This window comes from Sarcophilus harrisii, chromosome 6, assembly GCF_902635505.1.
Source record: "Sarcophilus harrisii chromosome 6, mSarHar1.11, whole genome shotgun sequence".
Classification (NCBI taxonomy): domain Eukaryota; kingdom Metazoa; phylum Chordata; class Mammalia; order Dasyuromorphia; family Dasyuridae; genus Sarcophilus; species Sarcophilus harrisii.
This window is the reverse complement of record NC_045431.1, coordinates 229,476,112-229,497,850: the sequence shown is the minus strand read 5'-3', so window position 1 is coordinate 229,497,850 and position 21,739 is coordinate 229,476,112. Positions and strand designations below refer to the sequence as shown.

Sequence of the window (21,739 nt, the reverse complement as noted above, 5' to 3'; positions counted from 1 at the left end):
AATGACTTGAAGTAGCTGAGATGAATGAACAATAAAATGGGCATTCCGATAAAATGGACTGGGTGGACAGAGCTGAGAATCATCTGCATCGAGGTGGTGAGATCAGCAAGGGAGTTAGTGAGGAGGGGGGAGGGAGAAGCCCAAAGTGAGAACCTGGGGGGGGCACCCATAGTTAGGGGATATAAGCTGGAAGAAGATTCATCAAAGGAGACACGTGTGTGTGTGTGTGTGTGTGTGTGAGACAGAGAGAGAGAGAGAGAGAGAGAGAGAGAGAGAGAGAGAGAGAAACAGAGAGACAGAGACAGAGACAGGGACAGAGAGACAGAGACAGAGAGAGAGAGAAAGAGACGGAGTCAGAGAGACAGAGAGAGACAGAGACATAGAATGAATGAAGTCCTGACTTATCTGGGAACTCCTTTATTTGAAAGCTCCCCTCTCCTGTACAGATCAGGGCTCCTTAGAGATTTGTACTCTTGGAGAATAGCTTGGGGCAATGAGAGGTTAAATTACTCGCCCTTCTACCCACCAAACTCTTACCCAGCAACCTTTCATCTCCTGATATCCCTCTCCAAAAACCCTCAGTTCCACCAGACTCCCGGACTCACTGCCCTTCCCTGCCCCCTCCTCCCTCCACCAATACCTTACCTAGTTCTCCACCTTTATTCCCATTTTCACAGTCTGGATGGTCTCATGATCCTGCTATATTCAGAGCCCGGCTTACCTCCCAATTCTTCCCAATATTGCACAAATATAGAAACCAACAGGAAAAGCATTTGTGATGCTTTTCCTACATATGAAGCCCTCTGAAAAGCAAATTTTCTATGCAAATAGAAAGACAAAGGCCAGTCTCTGCTCTCAAGGAGCTCACATTTGAGGGAAGAGATAAATAAAAAACTAGGAGGTTTCAGCTACAAGGGAGAAAGAAAGGTTCCAAGGTCATTAGGGTACAGGAGGAAAGCAAATGGAGTCTATTTTTCTTAATGTCCTTTTGGCTCAGAAAACCTTGGCTATTTCTGAAGTTGAACCGTTGCCAAGGTCAAGGACTTAGGTGGGACCTTCCTTTGCTGGGCTGTCAGAGGCTGCCATCATTGGGTCCCAGGCCCTGGACTGTCTCCTTCACAGTCTGGGGGGAGGCGGCGGCATCAATGTCTTGACTCCCTGGCACAGGCCACGTCCCCGACTCTTCCCTGATGAGGATGCCTCCTGCTTCAGCTAGTCGGGCTCTCTTGGAATGAGAGCTCTCCTCTCAGCTTTCCTGCCCTTCTCTTTTGGCCTGCTTAGCCACAGTGATCATCACAATTAACACAAGTTTCCTCAACCACAGCAGGCTGCAAGGTGGGCTAGTCAGGGTGGTGAGGGAGGTGGGAGGGTCTGGATTCAGGCCTGTCTCCCATCCGAGCTGTGTGCTCCTGGGCAATCACTTAATCCCTCAGTCTGCTCTCTGGGATGACACATTACAGCTCTACAACAATGGAAGGAGTTAACACACCAGGAACTCTAGACGTTGCTGAAAATCACCCATTTGGACCCCAAAACCACCAATAAATTAGAAGCAAACTTACATTCCTATGGCATTTAGGTTTCACAAAGTGCTTTCCTCACAATCCTATAATGTGGACACTGAGACTATTATTACCCCCTTCTTGGACGGAAGGAGACAGAGACTGAGAGCTCCGTGGTTACCCAAGAAGACATACTTTAAAATGGCAAGGCCGGGAATCTGGCTGAAGCTTCCAAGTCCAGTGTTCTCTGCCTTAGGCTGGCCTGCCCCCCTTCCAATCAGATCGAAAGAGGGCTTTAGCCTGTACTCCATCCCCTGCTCCTAGGGAGGAGTTGAATTGATAACTTCGGTTGGCTCAAACCCAGTGGATGGAGGGATGGACTCGGTATAATTATAAAAGATACAAAGCTTAAGTCATCCATGGCTCCTCCTCTGATCGAGTTAGAGATTGGGGACAGGCAGAAAACAGACATAAGAGACGATAGCACAAAAAGCACAGAAAACCCCACTCTACGGTCCCTCAGCCGCTCATTAGGCAAGGAGGAGATGGCCGTTTCCTGCTAACGATGGATGGCTCCTGAACAGAGAACGATTCCTTCTTCTCCCAGCTGCCATCTTGGCAGGGAAGAGTAGGAAGGCGGCTGGTAATGTTCCCGCACTCTGGGGGTCACTGATGGAGAATAGGATGTCAGGGGGTTAACTTAGGAAGAGATGGACCCAATCTGGACTCAAGCCTCCTGCTCCAACAAGGAGACGGGGAGAACCAGAACGAGTCTGAGCCTGACTTTGGGGGCTCTCTCCCCGTTCTTCCAAAAGATACACTTGGCTAATAGACTTCCATCGGGGTCAACCTGCCGAGGCAATGGGGGCCCAGGAAGCTTCCTGAACAGTAAACAGATGTAACCACAATTCCAGAGAACCAATAGTGAGGCACACTGCCCACTTTCCGACAGAGACGTCAGGACTACAGATGCAGAGTGAGCCAGACATTTGGGGTATGGCCAGTGAAGGCATTGGTCGGCTTAAGGCAGATTTGCTACAAGGATTTTGCTTCCCTTCCTTGGGGGTAGTTGCACACGAGAGAGAAAAATGTTTGTTAATTGATAAATACACACACCAACAAAACAAAACAAAACTGAATTGAATAGTAGATAGGTCTCTAGGTACGTATTATATAAATATGATGCTTCCGATTTGGAATCCAAGAACCTAGGTTCAAGTCCCACACTGAGAATTACTGTGTGATATCATTATTCAGTTATTTCAGTCACTCTGTGACCCCATTTGGGGCTTTCTCAGAGATCCTTGCAATTTCCTCTCCAGTCCATTTTACAGATGAGAAACTGAGGCAAACAGGGTGAGTGATTTGTCCAGGCTGGATTTGAACTCAGGAAGATGGAAAAGGGGGAAGAGGTGGACTTTATGACCCCCGAGGTCCCTTCCAGAGGCAGATCAATCACTTCAAGGATTGCCAAGCACAGTTCACAATCTCATTCCCTGCCTCCTCCCCCACAAGCTGTGAACTAAAGGCCATAGGTCTTATCATCCCACTCTCCCAACGAGGAAACGGGAAGCCACACAGGTAATGTTTGAGGCTCATGCTTTAAAGGGTGGTGCTGTTCTGTGGTATCTATTTCCTCCATGATTGTCCCCCCTCTCCGCCCTCTGTGCCCTCTGTGGCTCTCCCTTTTCCTGTTTTCCCCATCACAGGCCCTTTCCAATGGGTTTTTAGAACATGGTCCAGAACCAAAAACAGGTGCAATCGATGGGCATCTGAGTGACTCCCCTTAGATAAGCAGAGGCTGGCTTCATGCGGCAGCGGCAAGGTGACAGATGGGAAACTCCTCCAAAAACTACAGAGCTTAAATTAAAAGAAAAAAGCATAATTACCGAGAATGGGTCAGTTCTGGGGAGGAGGGTGTTGATGAAACCATGAAAAAGTGAAGATTTAAACAAATAAAACACATCGCTATGGAAACTTTAGGCTTCACAAGAGAAAAATAAAGCGACCAAAGTTTCCAATTCTACACTCTAAGAGTTTATGACCAGAAAAGGCAAAGCAGAGGCGCTGTGGCCAAATGAAAGCTGCCGAGAAGTCAGGAGGGCATTCTTAACTGCCGGGAGGTCTATCATTTCTCATAACTTTCTCCAAATCATCCCTCATCCGCTGCCTCCCAAGTTACAAGCTGCTCCTTCCAGAGTTGGTCCAAGAAATCATTTATTCCCTCAGTGAACCAGGATGTCAGGATGTGGAACACAAAGGGCAGCCTCGTGCCAGCTCCAGGAACACAGCACAGGAAGATTCTTAATAAGTACCAGCTGATGAGAAGCAGTTCAGGATGGCAGAACCCCCCTTGACTTCAGTAACAGTGGACGTATCTGTCGCTGGAAGGAACTAGAAGCAAATAATAGGAGCCATGTCATTATTTCCCAGTGAGTCCATCATGTCCACCAGTAGAACGCAAGCTCTCTGAGGTTAAGAGACTATCTTGTTCATCTCTGTCTCCTCAGCAACTAGCAGAGGACTTTGCAGATTATTACATTTTGTTAAATGAATGACATTTAGCAAATTCTGACTGAATTGAATGATGACACAGTGGGGTTTGAAGATGGATTCAGGGATAGAGGACCCAGGTTTCCTCAGGTAACTGGTAAAGGAATACCTAACACCTGTAACATAAACTGATGTCTAGATGGTGGGGAATGGAAGGTACAAGGAGATTCTTGCATGTTCTGGTAAGTGAAGAACAATGAAAATTTGGCAAACATTGCTCAGAGTGGACCCGCCAAAAAGTTGGCTGGGAAAAAGTGGAGCTTAAAAGGAATAAGAAATGGGGTTCCAGATCTAGGAAGAGGGAAGACAATCATGAAGAATTAAGAGATAGAATCACAGAAAATGAAATGAACAACTTAAAATTAGAAAATAAAATGAACAACCTAATCAAGGGGCAGATTTATTGAAAATAATGTGAAGAAAGTTTTTGTACAAATAAAATCAATGGGCTAAAACTAGAATGGAAAAGGTAACAGGGAGAAAAAACTTTTTGCAGCAAGTCTTGCTGTCTGTCTCATTTCCAAGCTATATTAGGAATTGGTTCAATAAAGATCAGTCGGTAAACATTTATTAAGCACCTACTAAGTTCCAGTTCCAGTTTGCAAAGAGCTAGGGATGCAAAAAGAAAAAAAGATAATCTCTATTTTTTAGGACCTCACAATCTAATGGGGCGGACAAAGGAAGAGACAATGAGCAAACAATTATTACAAACAAGTTAATACAGGATAAATAGGAAATAAGAGAGAAAGGGCACTAAAACTAAGAGGGATGGGAAAAGGCGTCTTAGAGAGAATTTAACTGAGAGGGAAAGGAGACAGGGCAGAACTCTGGTTAGATATTGTGATCTACATAAAGAAGGGAAAAAGACCTGTATGTGCACGAATGTTTGTGGCAGCCCTTTTTGTAGTGGCCAGAAACTGGAAACTGAGTGGATGCCCATCAATTGGAGAATAGCTGAACAAATTGTGGTATATGAATATTATGGAATATTATTGTTCTGTTAGAAATGACCAGCAGGATGATTTCAGAAAGGCCTGGAGAGACTTACACGAAGTGATGCTGAATGAAATGAGCAGGACCAGGAGATCATTATATACTTCAACAACAATACTATATGATGACCAGTTCTGATGGACCAGGCCATCCTCAGCAATGAGATCAACCAAATCATTTCCAATGGAGCAGTAATGAACTGAACCAGCTATGCCCAGAGAAAGAACTCTGGGAGATGACTAAAAACCATTACATTGAATTTCCAATCCTTATATTTTTGCCCACCTGCCTTTTGGATTTCCTTCACAGGCTAATTGTACAATATTTCAGAGTCCGATTCTTTTTATACATCAAAATAACGGTTTGGTCATGTATACTTATTGTGTATCTAATTTATATTTTAATATATTTAACATCTACTGGTCATCCTGCCATCTGGGGGAGGGGGTGGAGGAAAAAGGGGAAAATTGGAACAAGAGGTTTGGCAATTGTCAATGCTGTAAAGTTACCCATACATATAACCTGTAAATAAAAGGCTATTAAATAAAGAAAAAGAAAAAAGGAAAAAAATAGATAGTATGATCTACACAGGTGCATTAACTACAAAAGGCAGAAGAGATATAGAACAATCACTAGCTGTGATGGAAGAATCAAGTGAGGGTCTTCTGGGGTTAGGAGAGACATGAGCATGTTTGTAAGCTGTAGCAACTTATAAATGAATGAAGCAGCAGAGAGGGAGAGACTGAAGTAAAAGAGCGGACAAGATCGAGGCGTGATTTGTTGGAGGAGACAGAATGAGATTATTTGTGCAGGCAAAGGAGTTAATCTTGGGAAGGAGGAAGGTCACTTCTTAATGTGAGACAGGAGTGTAAGAGAAGATAGTGGCAGATGGTAGCTGAGTGATAAGAGATGAGAAGGGAGGAAGGAGGAGTTCTCAGTAGATTTTTCTGTAAAATATGTCAAGGTTCTCAGCTGACAGGACTGAGGGGAGAATCATGGAAGATTTGAGGAGAAATTAAAGCTGGAAAGAGCTGCTTGAAAGAGAACAGTGAATTGATAAGGAAGGTGGAGTAGGATTGCCTAGCAGCAGCGAGGGCCCAGTCATGGCCAAGTAACGTAAATCTGTAGTGGACCCTATCAGAATAATTGTCATTTTTCTCTGCCTTCATTCAGCAGCACATGTAAAGGCAGTCAATGGGAGAAGGGAAGAAGTGAGAGGTATTTGAGAAAGAATCAATATGTATGTCTGAAGGCCCCTTGTAGGAGGGCAAGAACTGGGGACGAGAGAAAAGTTGTGAACTGTTTATTGAACTCATTGAGAAAGGAAACTAAGTGACCTGGAAATCTGTAGACGAGCAGGATTTTTTGAGTGCTAGATATAAACGGCATGGACTTCAAAGGAGGAGAAATGAATGAGTGCTGGATGTAGGGGGAGAATCTAGAAGTGGCAATGGAGAACAAGAAGCCTCCCAACAGGAGAATGACAGATGTGGCCAGTTGTGGAAAGGACGATCGGCTGTTTGTGTCATCAGGGGGAGCCTGTAAGAGCTAAAAGATGGAAGAAGTGGGAGAGGATTTAGGACAAAGGAAAGCTTGTTATATATGGAACAGGCAGGGGAAGGGCTTGGGGGGATTTAGCTGGAATTTTGGGATGGGCAATGGGATCTGCATGATGCTCTACAGGGTTTTGGAATCAATGGGATGTGGAGAGGATGAGTGGGAGTGACAATGTTCATCAACCACCCCTCTTCCTAGAGGAGGCTGGAGATGGGCCTGGAGACAGGGACAGGCTCAGATAATCAGAAGGGAGGCCCCGATTCACTATTTCTCTCCAAAAAGGATGGAGATCAAGCAGGAGACCATGCGGCAGGAGATGGAAGTCAAATCTGCCTAGCAAAAGGAAGTCTGATCCCACTCTGGGCTTTCCCCTTCCTCTTCCCTCAAGGTTCTAGCACAGCAGGAGGTGAAAGATGAAAGATCAGGCTGTTCCTCCTTGCACTAGCGGTTCCACACACCTCAGCTGGGAGGTTGGAGGTGGGAGAAGCCCCCTCACCCCCAGGGGTTCACCATACTGGTGCTGGACTTTGTGGGCCCTGTGGCAAATCCTCCAGCCTCAGCCTCCCCTGAAACAGGGCCTAGGGGGCAGTAACCATCATGCTCAGCTCCTGTTTTACAAGAATAATAGGAAGACCTGACTCCCATCAACTAACTAACATGTGTGTCTGAGATTGGTTGGTGGTAATTACCAAAGTTCCCTACCTTCCTGGTAGTCTTCCCTTTCACTCCTAAACCACTGCGTAGTTTAATATGATTTGCTTTAGTGCAGGGGGAAAACAGCCCTTCTTGCAAACGGTGTTAACCGAACTTCTGAATGAAGGGTAATTCTACAGTGCACTTTTTAAAAAAATTCCAAATCAACTCAAGCAAAAGAGGAAATCAATCTATCAAATAAATGCAAATCCTCTTTGTGGGAGTTGATTTGGAATTTAAAAGAAACTTTAGATCACCTTAAGAGAAGCTATAATAAGCTTAAGGAAGCTCCATGCTCTGTGGATGTAGAGTACTAAGTCATGAATGAATGAATGAATGGAAAGGTTTTTAGATCTGGGAGATGGAAGGACCATCTAATCTGATCCATAGTCAACTGTGAATCTGGGCTTTACCAAATGCCCTTTAATCGCTGATCAGGAAATCACTTTCTCCTAAGACAGCCCATTTGGAAGTACAGGCACTGGAATTGATTTCTGACTTGGCGTGAGAGGCCAGGAGTCAAGTTCCGGCTGGGTCACTTCCTCTGTGACTTTGGTCCTCCCACTTGTCCCATTCCCCAGTCCTTGTAATGTCAGGTAATGACTAAGCTTTACCTCTCCAGAGATCAACGTCTTCATCTACAAAATGAAGGGGCCAGACTAGCTCATCTCTATATACATTCTGAAGCCAAAATGCTAGGACCTCTGATCATGAGTCCGACGTCCAGAACCTACAGGGAACGGACAAATTCTGAACGCTAAAAACCAACCTCCAGTAGACAAATCAAAGAATACAATTTTCAAAAGAAATACAGATCATCAACTGTACAAAAACGCTCCAAATCACTAGTAATAAAGGAAATGTAAATTAAAATTCCAAGGATTCATCTCACTCCCACCAAACTAGCAAAAGTGACAAAAGAGGGAAATACTCTAATGAGAATAATTCTGTGAAGATAGAGGAAGATAGTCAAGGAGCTGAAAAATTAGTCCAACTATAGTGAAAAACAATTGGGAGTTATTGAGAAAATTGCCAAAAACTTGGAGCCTCCCTCCCCATTTACTATTGCCTTAAACAGTTCTTTAGCCAGTCATCCGCGGTCATATAAAACTGTGTCTAAACCCTAAGGGGTCAAGGAGAATAAGAAAGGTCCCAAATATTTACCGTACAAAACTGCACTTCTTATTCCTGCCCTCTCCTCTTCCTGACTTCTCTGCTACTGTTCAGGGCACCAACCACCTGCTACCGAGGTGTTCTTGATTTCTCCCCTGATCATTCCCGTATCCAATCTGTTGCTACCAGGGGGTCCTCAAACTACGACCCTCCGGCCAGATGCGGCAGCTGAGGACGATTATCCCCCTCCCCCAGGGCTATGAAGTTTCTTTATTTAAAGGCCCACAAAACAAAGTGTTTGTTATTACTCTAGTCCAGCCCTCCAACAGTCTGAGGGACAGTGAACCGGCCCCTTATTTAAAGTTTGAGGACCCCTGAGTTGATTTCTCCCCTGATTATTTCCGTATCCAATCTGTTGCTAAGTCTAATTGATTTGAGGTGTCCTTGATTTCTCCCCTGATCATTCCTGCATCCAATCTATTGCTTAGTCTAGTTGATTCCTCCTCTGATCATTCTCGTATCCAATCTGTTGCTAAGTCTAGTTGATTCGACTTTAAGCATGTTCCACAGGGTCCCGTAATGGGCACGCTGTATCAGGTCCTGCCCATCCCATTACAAAGACACCCTCATTGATCTTTCCCCATTCAGGTTTGTCCTCCCTCAGCCATCATACTGATCTTCCTAAAAGCCCAGGTCTGACTGTGTTAATCCTCATTCAGTAAATAGCTTCCAACACATCCTGTCTGCACGGGGCCCTTCTAAACCTTATTGCCTCCCCCGTGCCCTGTGTCTACCAGACACTCCATCTCTTGTCTTCAGGCACTTTCATTCAGAATTCTGTTCCCCTTGCGTCTCTGCTTTCTAGGCCCCCGTTAAAATCCCATGTTCTAGATCCCCTTAAAGACAATGCCTTCATTTAACATACATTTTAACATGTACTGGACTGTCATCTAGGGGAGGGAGTGGGGAGGAGGGGAAAATTGGGAACAGAAGGTTTTGCAAGGGTCAATTACCCATTACCTTGAAAAATTACCCATGCATGTTTTGTAAATAAAAAGCTATAACAACAACAACAAAAAGATGCCTTCTCTTTTATTCCTCTTTAATTTATTCTTCACATATCTTATTTATACATAACGGTTTGTACACTATTCCATTAAGACTGGTTTCCTGAGAGTAGGATCTTTTTTTTTTTTAAACTTTCTTTGTATCCCCACACACAGCACAATACCCAGCACGTAGAGGTGTTTAATGAAGGTTTACGAAAGCAGCATTTATTGCAGTAGCAAAAAGCCACGACCAGAGTGGGTACCCACTGACTGAGGAATGACTAAACAAAGTCTAACTTTGTAGTGGAATGCAATTTGGCAGCAAGGACCAATGGAAATAAAGGATTCAGAGAAACAAAGCAAATTACAAACGGTGAAATAACAGGGCAAAATCAGAAGAACAATATGTACGCTGATTGCAATAATGCAATTAAACAAAAATTCAGAGCAGATCCAATGCGATGATTATTAGTTCCAGATGACTGATGTTGGAAAACAATTCCTTCTTTTCTGCAGAAAATGGACTAAGGACCGCAGATTGTCATTTACTGTTCTATATGACAGCTAAATAGGGCACTGTGTAGCTGGTTTGGGTGTTTTTGCTTTTTGGGGAGAAGAAGGGGGCTCATGAGGGGGGAGTGGCTTACTGAAAAATCAAAAGCTGAAATAGATCAGTAAAAATGGTGTCCATAAATGGCTGCAAAATTCCAGCTGTCTTCTAAGAAAGAAAAAAGGTCAAAGCCCTCCTTCCATCTGGACACTGGCCTTCTCTGAAGACACAGAAGATCGCCTGAGTCTTCTCTGAAGGGTCACCTCCCACTGCTGACTCATCCTGGGCTTGCAGGTGAGAGGCTGAGCTCACCAACATTGCCCAGTAGGGGATCACTCTACCAGAAGCAGGATCCGGGTGAGAAGCCCGAAAGATGCAAAGTCATGACTCCACAATGGGAAGGGTCTTCTCCAAGGGGCCAGAGTCTGTTCATCCAAGGGAATGAGAGAGGCGATTCCTAATGGCACTAACTCATGCCCAAAGGGGTTGCTCCGATAACGTTGGTTAGTCTGTCAACAAGCAGGAGGGGGAGACGTGGGAGCATTCATAGCTCCCTCAAAAATGTCAGGATAATGCACAGGTTTTATTATAAAATGCTCAAATTCCTTGGAGGAAAGGTGCTCCATAAAAGCCAATGGAAAAAATAGCAGACACTATAATGGTGAGAGCCTATCAAAAAGCAAAACTATACAACTCAGCAAGCAACGAATTCTATTCTGCCCTTCAATAAAACATCCTCTACCCTCTTCACCCTGTGATCCACTTGGGCATCAGGATCACAGATCCAAGTCCATGGAACGGAGATGGGATAAACAGGAGACAATTCAACAACGAGGTTATTTCCACAACAGCCAAGTCTTTAATCTTGTTCCATTCTCATTAATTTCCTTTTATTTTTTGTTTTTGCTGAGACAATTGGGGTTAAGTGACTTGCCCAGCTAGGAATGTTAAGTGTCTGAGGCCAGATTTGAACTCGGACCTTCCCGACTTCAGGGCTGGTGCTCTAATTTTCTTTATCTTAAAAGATTTTCCAGTCTTGGTTTGGAAATATCCTTGCATACCTCTCCTGACCTCCTGTTCACAAAAGCACGTGTTTATGATGCACTAAGAGACAGCAACCCAATGTTGTTTTGGGAACCTCAGTGACGTAATGGCCTCAAGAGCCTTAGTCATAGGGTGACTGAAATCTGAGGGAGAAAAAAATCCTTAGATAATCGAGTTCATTCCCAGCAGGCCCCAGGAAGGAGAGCTCCCAGCATGATATCTGTTCCCTAGGTTTCTATCTGATTTGGCTTTAAATGACTCCCGCAACTCTCCAGGGGATACTAATCTATGAGGAACAGATGTCACTATCCGGATATTTGCTCTGCTATTTTGCCTGAATTTCAACCTATTACTTCTCCTTACATCACACTAAATGATTCTTCTCTTCACTGTGTTAAACATGTACTGCTGACTGCCCAACGGGGGTAGGCCAACTGGACCAGCTGCCTGAGGTTCTTGGGTTTGAGGGATTAGCTAGAGCAGAGTCTGCAGGGCAGTGCATTTCAAAGTGTGCTTTACATAGACAGCCTTCCAGGACAATAGCACAGAAGTCAAGACAAACTTCAAAGCAGCCCAGGAAAAACAGCTCTGTTTGGATTTCTGTAGCTGTCTGACCAAGGAGAAATCCAGAGATGGTGACACATATTTACATCTCAACTTCTCTCAAGTCACGGGGGAAGCGTGTGCTGTCTGCCCCCAGAGACACAAACCCATCCTTGTACACAGTCCTTGTATACAGATGAAGCAAAAAGAAAAGCCAATCAGAGAGCACAACCACAATAGATTTTAATCTGCCCAAAGCAAACCCACAAGTCTGAGGTGTGTCTGGGGATTACTATTCCCACAAAAAGCATATTCCAAACATGAAGTGCTTGCTGCCATTTAACAGAACTCTCTGCTAAGGCCCCAGCGAGGCTCTTCCTCTCCGACAGAGCTATTTCACTAGGAGCCCTCAAGGTCCACATCCACCTTGGAATGCCTGATGTCAAAGAGCGGGGCCATTCCAAGGACAGCTTCTCTCCGAAGGTTCTTAGGTCACTCTCGAATCCATCCCACTGGGCTCAGAGAAAACAGTCCTAAAGGTCAGGTTCACTCTTGCTTCCTTAGAATGGTACTCTTTGGGCACCCGGTGCTAAAGAGAAACAGACAAGTTATTCACAACTATATCTTATAACTAATTATAGACACAGAAATTTGCATTAAAGGTAATTTCAAGGAAATCAGAATACAGCTATTTTAACCTCCCTAAATTGGATATAATAAAAGTTTTAAACTAATAATTATGATGAACTCTTGCATAAAAATGCTCTCCCCACCTTCTGATATTCCCCTACCACAAAATGAGAGCATTCTAGCACTGAAACAGTCTCGCCTTCCCCAAGCATTACTCTTCATCTCAACTTCTTGCCATTCTCCCCAGCTCAACATGAAGGATGCTAACTAGCAAGTCTTTTTAACATAATCCAAAAGCAATGTGACACATTTATCCCCTAAGTGGTAAATGAACCAGCATTTATTTCCTAGCCCTCTGACACTTTAAGGAGAACTTGGCCTGAAATACCTTTTGACTAAAGCCAGGTTCAATGGCAGGGGCAGCTAGGTGGCCCAGTGCATAGAGCACCAGCCCTATAGTCAGGACGACCTGAGTTCAAATCTGGCCTCAGACACTTAACACTTTCTAGCTGTGTGACCCTGGGCAAGTCACTTAACTCCAACTGCCTCAGCCAAAAACAAAAAAAAACCACCTATTGGCAGTGATTAATAAGCATTATCAAGCTTGATGTGATGTCAATTTAATGCCTCAATCATTATGAAATTATGACACTTCCTAAATTCACAGTCCTAAGCAACATCTGAGAAATTGTACAAGAGATGCTACTGATACTGCTTCCATATTCTTACCTGCCAATCAGCTTGTGTGGCTCCTTCCATCATCAACAAGGTCCCATGATCCAAGGGTATCTTTACTTTTTCCACATATGTATAGTCTCCATTCTCTTCCTGAGAAATAGCATTAAGTGAATTAAGTTATTTGCATGTGTGACAAGAAGACAGATCTCACAAATGACGGCAAGCCAAAAGAAAAGTTCCATCCATCATCCATCCTGTAGACACGATGGCTATTTCATAAGGTGGCCAAAAGTAACAGTTTTATAGCAGAGCCCACTGTAACCTAAGAAACCAAATTCCAATGAAATAGGAACTCTCTAAAACCAACAAGGCTCAATTACATTATAATGAGAGTCAGAAAGTCAACTGTGGATTTCAGTCCAGGCTCTACCGCCTGGGTTGTGTGATCTTGAGTAGATCACCACTCTCCAAGCCTCCCTGTAAAGACTTATTCCATGGAAACTGAATGGATGCCCCTCAATTGGAGAATGGCTGAATAAATTGTGGTATATGAATGTTATAGAATATTGTTTTCTGTAAGAAATGACCAGCAGGATGATTTCAGAAAGGCCTGGAGAGACTTACACGAACTGATGTTGAGTGAAATGAGCAGGACCAGGAGATCATTATATACCTCAACAACAATACTATATGAGGATCAATTCTGATGGACGTGGCCATCTTCAACAATGAGATGAACCAAATCAGTTCCAATGGAGCAGTAATGAACTGAACCAGCTACACCCAGCGAAAGAACTCTGGGAGATGACTATGACCATTACATAGAATTCCCAATCCCTCTATTTTTGTCCGCCTGCATTTTGGATTTCCTTCACAGGCTAATTGTACAATATTTCAGAGTCTGATTCTTTTTGTGCAGCAAAATAACTGTATGGACATGTATACATATATTGTATTTAATTTATACTTTAACATATTTAACATGTATTGTTCTATCTGCCATCTGGGGGAGGGGGTTGGGGAGAAGGAGGGGGAAAAGTTGGAACAAAAGATTTTGCAATTGTCAATGCTGAAAAATTACCGATGCATATATCTTGTAAATAAAAAGCTATAATATTTTTTTTTAAAAATTTTAAAAAGAAAGCACCCCCCCCAGAAAAAAAGATTTACTCCAACAGACTGTTGTGAGATAATTGCTTTGCAAATCCTAAAGCCCTGAAGAATTGAGTGATCATTTCTTTGCATTTGGTATTAAAGCATACTCAAGAAAATGAACTGTCCAATGGAACACCAGTAGGTGACATTTCATCTTTTAACAGTCAACAAAGAAATTCAACAACTAATTCTCTTAAGTTATCTGAACTACTGAGAATTCTCTTTTTCGTCCAACGTCCCAAAGGATCTTTCTCCTGCCTTCTCTCTCTCTCAAAAAAGCTGGGTGCAGCCTACAACCAGGTGACATCAGCTGTTCTAGCTCTTGGAAATCTACCACTAACTCCTGGAAGCCCATAATGAAAATACTTTGTATTAACACTGTTCCTTGCTTCCAAGGATCTCAAAGGAGACCTACGTATGTCATTTTTAAGACACTTCACAACATAGCATGGTGAGAGGCAGGTGGTGTTATTTCTTTTTCACAGAAGCAGAAAGTGAAGAGGTGGTGAATTAAGCAACTTTTATTTGTCCCCGGGGCTTCAGGGGAGGTCAATGATTGATCTAGGAGGTCCCTGGTCTGTAAGCTTCTCTGCTGTGAATATAAGGGGCTACCCTGAATGTCTGCTTCACTGTTTATAATTCTTTCTCCCAGAAAAATCAAAACCCAAACAATATTACATTTCAATAAACAGCCCAAGTTTCAGGCCCCTAACTCTCTTAAGAGTAGCTCTGGAAAGCAAAACCACAAATCACACAGAGAGAAGTGATCCAGATGACTGAAGTAATTTTTTCATTTATTGATTGGCTCTGAACAATGCATGCCTCTCACCTTGGACGGGGATTAACTAGTCCCTAAATACCCCCATGTGACGTATGTGCCATCCAGAAGTAGCGCAGGTTACTCTACCTGACGGCAGCCTGATCCTATCTCTGATTATTCCTCAACACGAGGCTGCAAAGAACAACGTCAGACACCAACATTTATGTTTTATGGGAGAAAAGCTAGCAAAAGCTGAGTGCGTCATCTGTGAGATTAGGGGAATCCAAGGCTGCTCGATTTAGACAAGAAAACTGCTGGAGCAAGGTTCAAGGCAGCTGGAAGCTAGCGGATGGTAACTGGTAAACAAGTAGACTGAATAAACAGGAATGGGGGTGTGTGCAAAAAGCAGGCAACCTGGAAATCAAGTTCAGAAACTGCAACTGGAGCATGGAGAACAATTGAGGACTAATTTTTAGGTGATGGATGAATCTTCCTCCTTTTCTTTCTTTTTTTTTTTTTTTTTTTTGGCTATTTGTATCTTTGAAGCACACAGCAGAACAAGGAAGGAGAACCATAAATGCTCATGGATAAAACAAGAAATTTTTAAAGCCAAGAAGAATTTCACACATGAAGGGAAAAAATCAGCACTGACAAAGCAGCAGCCGCTTAATCAGTTCCATTTCTGTTGATGGATTTTCACGAGGGTGTTTTAAAATTTTTGCCACTATCTTGTTTTTACATCAGCTCCATTTCCAATTGTCCCTTTCCTCTCCCCATGGAACAAAGAATTTAAAAAGAGAAAACACCATTTCAGTAACACCCTGGCTGTGCCTCAAGAGTTCACCCAGACCTTGCGTCTCCCATGGGGTCACGAATGGTCACCTACTTATGGGATGTGTTCAGTTTTTCCTTCTGTGGGGCTTCTCTGCTGTTTCTTATGCTGCAGAGTGCTTCCTCCCTTTCACCTATCCCAATTTGTTTAGCCATTCCCCAAAAGATGGGAGGGAACCTGTCTTTTGAAGATTCTTGCTACCACAAAAAAGTGGTGCTCTGACTTCACATCTGTAACCAATATCCTATTGCTTGCTTTCTCAAAGGGTAGAGGAGGGAAGGGAGAGAATTGGGAACTGAAAATTTTTTAAAATGTAATTGAGAAATATTTAATAAAAATATTTTAAAAAAGCAACACATAAATATTTTTCTATGCGATACTTTCTATTCCTATTGCTTTGCTGTCCAGACTTTGCCACCAAGCTCCACCTGCCCCTCCTTCTGCCCTTCAATCCTTCTCCCATTAGCAAACACCTCCAGAAACCTACATTTTAAAGATTTACTCTGGACTTCATCTGCTCTCTCTCCATCACTTGGACCTCTTCTCCTCCTGGTGAACTCTTTTTGGAACCTCCATGGAGTCAGACCAGCCATAATTTATTCTCAGAACTTCAGCTATCTGACACATAGTAATAAATGCTTGCTGCCCTGACCTCCTTGAGGTATATGCTTAGGAACAGAATCTCTGATGGACGTTTTTAGTCCCTTATTTTTTTTTTAAGCCATAATTCCAAACTGCATGCACAGCTCAACCAGCCAATTATTGGTAGATCTATTTCTCTTCAGCCTTTACAATGTTTATTATTTCTATCTTTTGTTATTTTCATCAATTTGCTGGCTGTGAAGTAAAATCTTAACATTGTTTTGATTTGTTTTCATGTTTATTTTTAAAAAGAAGTTTTCAATATTATGAATTAGGGCAATCATAAAAAATTGTTAATAGTTTATAATTCTTCATTTGTGAATTGTTTATTCATATCCTTTGACAACTTAACCATTTGGAAATGGTTCTTGGTCTTATTTATTTGTCTAAACTCCATATACAAGAGGCAGACTGATGTAGCAGGGAGAGCTCTAGGAAACTCTAGGATTATTAATTAGCAAAGACCCCAACTTGCCCTGGGAAGGGAGGAGAGCAGTTTCCCATGTTCATGAAATCACAGATCCCAGCTGTTCCCTGTCCCTTACCAAGGTAGAGAGCTGATGCCCAAGATAACTAAGGACACAATACAAGAAGAAACCTACTTGCCTCTTTAGAATTAAAGTTACCCAGCCCAAATGAACTAAAGCCTTGGATCCCGAAAGAACTGGTAGGTGTGACTGTTGAGCCACTGTCATTAACATCTGAAAGAACATGGGAAAATGGAAAGAATACAAAGTTGGGGAATAGCAAATGTCCTCATTTTCAAAATTGGGAAGCGAAGTAAACTCTATAAATCATAAATCAGCGAGCTTGATTTTTAATTTCCTGGAAATTTCTATATTGAAGCTGAACATCTAGAATGGGGAGCAGGAGTGACAGGGACTCTGGCTCTGTCAAGACCAGGTCACACTATACGAAGCTTGTTTCCTTTCCAGACATGACAACCAAACCAAGGGATGGATAATGCTATGGACCAACTCGACTTCAATTTTTGTAAAATGTTATTCTTGTGGATAAGGTGGCAAGATGTGGCCTGGATAATAACACAACTAGATGGATTCAGACAAGTCTGAATGGCTGGGCTCAAAGAATAGCTGCCCATGGTTCCCAGCTAAGGGATCTGGGCTAATACACACATTTACCAATGACTCATATAGGGACAAAGCACACACCTCCACTCTGCAGCTGGCCCAAAGTTGAGAGAGATGGCAAACACAAGGAATGACAATCATGCTCCAAAGGATTCTGGAAGGTTAGGGCGCGGGACTGAATCTAATAAGATGGAATTCAACAGGGATCAAGGTAAACTCTTCTATCTTGGCAGCAAAAATCAACTTCCCAAGAAAGGGGGAACATAAGACAGTCACTGCTCTAAGAAGATCTGGGGGTTCTGATGGAATGCAAGTTAAACAAAAATCATCTGTGTGATATAGCAGACAAAACAAGTGAAAGTGATCTTGGACTCCATCAAGAACACAGACAAGGAGGGGATATTCCCAGAGTCCTCTGCCCTGATCAGACCTCATCTGGAGCAGGATGTTCAGTCTGCGGCGTCACGGTTGAGCAGACATTGATAAGGCGCAGAGCGTCCAGAGAACAATAAGGACAGCGAAAGGCTTGGAGTATTTAATGCAGGAGGAATTGAGGATATTTAGGCTACAGAAGACTTGACTGAGATACAGATAACGATATTCAAATATTTAGAGGGCTGTCACACTTGGAGAAGGGACAAGACTGTTTATCTGGCCTCAGAGCTGTTTAGGTTCAATGTTGTGAAACACTTCCTGACCACAAAAGCTGTCCAAAAGTAGAATAGGTTGCCTAAGGGCTGGGGGGCAGAGTGGCCCCTGGAAGTCTTCAAGCAATGGCTGGATAACAACCCCTTGTCGGATATGTTACAAAGGATTCCTGGCAGTTAGGGCTTAGTCTCAATGACCACCTGAAATCCTAACTCTCAAATTCTCAAAGGACACAGTGACATCTTGGATACCAGACCCTGCTCAGAAATACTTCACACAAATAGTTTTCCCCCCCAATTCATGCCTTCCCTTCTTATCCTGGCTGTAACTGATTTTATTAATGCATAAACCTTTTAATTTCAGGTCGCTGAAAATATTTTATCTTTAATAAACATTTTTATCCCTTGTTTGGTTAAGAATTCTTCTAGTCACATCCATGAATTGTACATGACCTTGTTCTCTTATAATTTTTTCTCTTTATGCTCACCATTGTTTATAAGTCCAGTGGGATGAATAGGCCCTATTAATTTTAGACACTTCTGGCTCAATGTGGCAAATATAGCAGACAAAGATACACAGTGTGTTCTTGGGAAAACTATTTCTAATAAGCAAAGGTCTAAACTCATGAGAAAGGTAGAAAGACGCAGTACAGCTGTTGAACTACAGAATTCTTACAGTGCTTATTCCTACTTAGAATCCTAGCGCGTTAGGGCTGCAAAGTTATATAGTTCAGCTCCCTCACTTTAAAGAAGGAGGAAACTGAGGCTCAGAAAGGAGAGATGACTTGGCCAGGTTCTCTACCGAGTGACTGGCAAAAGGAAGGCCTAGCACTTAATTTAAGTTTGGGACTCAAATGCCTTTCTGTCTATTTCTCAGAATCTCCCGGTTAAAGAATTCACCTCTCTCCAATGTACACAAGGTCACACAATAAATCACACTCAAATAACTCACAAATGCTTCATCCTCTGAAGCCAAAGTTTAATGGGGATATAAACTATCTGGCCCGCCTCAGACAAGATGGCGGACAGCCTCTTTCCACTGACGAAAGCAACAGTTAAAGGCACAGAAGGGCCAGTGCCCGCTGATAAATGGACAAGGAACAGTGGAAACTTTGGTTCTGACTGTTTACAGATGTGTATTTGCAATCATTAAGCAAGGCTAGATGGAAAAAAAAAAACAGTCCTCTCATTTATTCAGAACTTTCTTAAATATGATCAGAAAAAAAACATGGCTAAGAATGAAATTTTCCATGTCTGTTCCTAGTTTCAAGAGGGCTTCACAGTTCAAAATGAAAGCCCCACATTGATGCTTTGCAACACATACAACACTGTGCTGGGAAATCTTGAAATTTTCCCAATTCCAGAGACGGGTAAAGCTGAAGAAGAAGGGATTAAAAAATCCCAGGGCTTCTAGGACCCTCAAGAAGTGATTAGTTCAATCAGGAGTTACCCTGGAGGCCCCCCAAGGACATTTCTGGGTAGAAGCCACACACAGCCTTTGCTCAAATGCCCCAATGGGACTAACTCCCATGGAGACTTAATTTTCTGGAAGTGGTTCCTTATACTAAGCCTACATATGCCTTTTTGGAACGGCTCTGAACAATATTTTAAAACAGCTCTCCTGTTTCCCACTTAGACTTCCCTTCTTCAGGTTAAACATTTCTAATTCCTTTACTCATTCCTCACAAAGAATGATTTCAGTGTCTGTCTTGGTTAGATTCTTCTCTCTAGCTCATTATTACTAAAGTTTTGGGATTTTAGTAATTTAAAACTGCTCTAAGACTTTTGGGACACCCTCAGAAGGCAGAATCTTTTCCATCTTCACTTGAAAGCACTACATGCTTCAAAAATACAGATTCAAAGAGATGTTTAGACTGCAGTTCATCTGAAAAAGATCTATGGGTCTTAGTAGACAACAGGATCGATATGAGTCAATATCTCATTCACACTGCAGTTCTATTAATATGTGTATATCTTCTAAGTATATTACTGCCTTCTAAGAAAGGAAAGTCTAAGAAAATATTTTGAGATTATAAGTGCACCTTTTAAATTTTATTTTATAAAAACCTCACAAGTGCCCGTGCACAGAAACTTATAATTCCTACCGGAGCATCTGTCCAGAGTCATGAACAATAAGCTCAAGGTTTCTACTAAGAAAAAATCACCATCAAATATAGTGAGGTCAGAGAATGAAACTAAAATTAAGTTTATTTCACTCTGTCCTCCTTTCTTTATATTTTTGGTTGATTCTTAATGGACATCTGTTAGTGGCAGGGATGATACCATTTGACTAAAAGTAGCTTATGAGGGCAACAGCAGCCAGGCAGCCTGGGGTGTCTCAGCTGTTTCTCTGTCCCATGGAATGGATGGCCAAGATAAATTCCAGGGCTGTTATCTCATTTAATCAAAGTTTTCTGTCCCGAGTTTCTGACCTTACTTCAACTGGGCTGTTATTGTTGTATATGTGACAGGGAAGGAGGGAATCTAATAATATAAGCCATTTATAGATCAATAAGCAAATATTTTTCAAATAGATGCTCTACGTTTGGCACTGTGTCAAGCATTAGGGAAAAGAGGGACCAAAGTGATATAAATCATAATCCTTGCTTTCAAGGAGCTCACTTTCTCATTTAATTAAACTAATACTACTAAACATCTATTTGTTATAAGGTACTTTTATGATAGGCACTAGTTGGGGAGATAAGAAAATACTTCTTATACTAACTTAATGGAGAAGTATAAAATAACATTACTTTTAAGCCTTTTTTCTCAACTGCAAAATCAAAGAGTTGAACTATATGCTTACTAAGGCCTTTATCCTTTTGATGCTTGGGCTGCTGAATGTTTTTGAGTTGGAGATTAACTCAATGAATTATTTTTCATTTTACTTCAACTAAGACTCCAAAAAAGTATAGAAGCTGAAACAAATATAATTCTCTTAATATACATCTGAAACTCCTATTATTTCTTAAGCCTTTCTGAATTATGCACATATTTACGTTACTGTGTGAGTACCCACATTATGCTTTTTTTCTGTTCCACTGTGACTTTTACTGTGTATGGAACATAAATTAGTCTCTGTCATTGTGATCTAGCTCTACAGCTAGAAATAACCAATATACTGGGTTTTCATTCTGTTCACATTGCTATTACTTCATGCAAGTCTCCCCATTTTAAAAATCCCTTGAACGTAAAATTTATTTTGGTGTAGTAATATTCAATTTCAAAGTAAATTTAATTGCTATTTTCTGGGATAAACACCCCCAAATGCTTTCAATTCTTACTTGACATGAACTTAAGGACCTTTCCTTGTAGCTGTTTTTCAGATGTTTTCCTGTTTATCCATACTCTTTCTGAAATGTGATGTCCAAACTGAACACAATATTCAAAGTGGAGTCTGAATATGGCAGAGAACGTCAAGACTCTGATCTCCATATTCCTAAGAGTGTTGTCTCTTTTAATGCAGCCTCAGAAACCATCAGGCTTTTTTGGCTGTTGTATCACAGCTGATCAAAACTAAGCTGACAGTTAATGAAAACCCCCTGAATCTTTTTCAGAAAAGCAGCTACTTTTATAACAGTGAGGTGATTTTTCTAAACATTTCTACAACGGTGAACATTTATCTCTATCAAATGTCTTCTTAAGGCAAGGTTGTCTGCTGACAGTAGTAGTACGCGGAGAAAAGAAATTTGGGACAAGTCCATGGG

General features: G+C 42.2%; 1 protein-coding gene across 4 annotated transcripts in view; it reads right to left on the bottom strand.

Annotated features, from left to right (window-relative positions):
* Positions 1-9,486: 9,486 nt before the first annotated feature.
* ALKBH3 (alkB homolog 3, alpha-ketoglutaratedependent dioxygenase) overlaps positions 9,487-21,739 on the bottom strand; it is a 49,800-nt gene continuing 37,547 nt past the window's right edge. For all 4 annotated transcript variants that reach the window (XM_031943744.1, XM_031943743.1, XM_031943745.1 and 1 more), the window contains 2 exons: positions 12,957-13,055; positions 9,487-12,186 (listed from right to left, as the gene is read on the bottom strand). In XM_031943744.1, the coding sequence (XP_031799604.1) occupies positions 12,085-12,186; positions 12,957-13,055 (201 nt within the window). In that variant the 3' untranslated portion in view covers positions 9,487-12,084. The remainder of the gene's footprint in view (positions 12,187-12,956; positions 13,056-21,739) is intronic.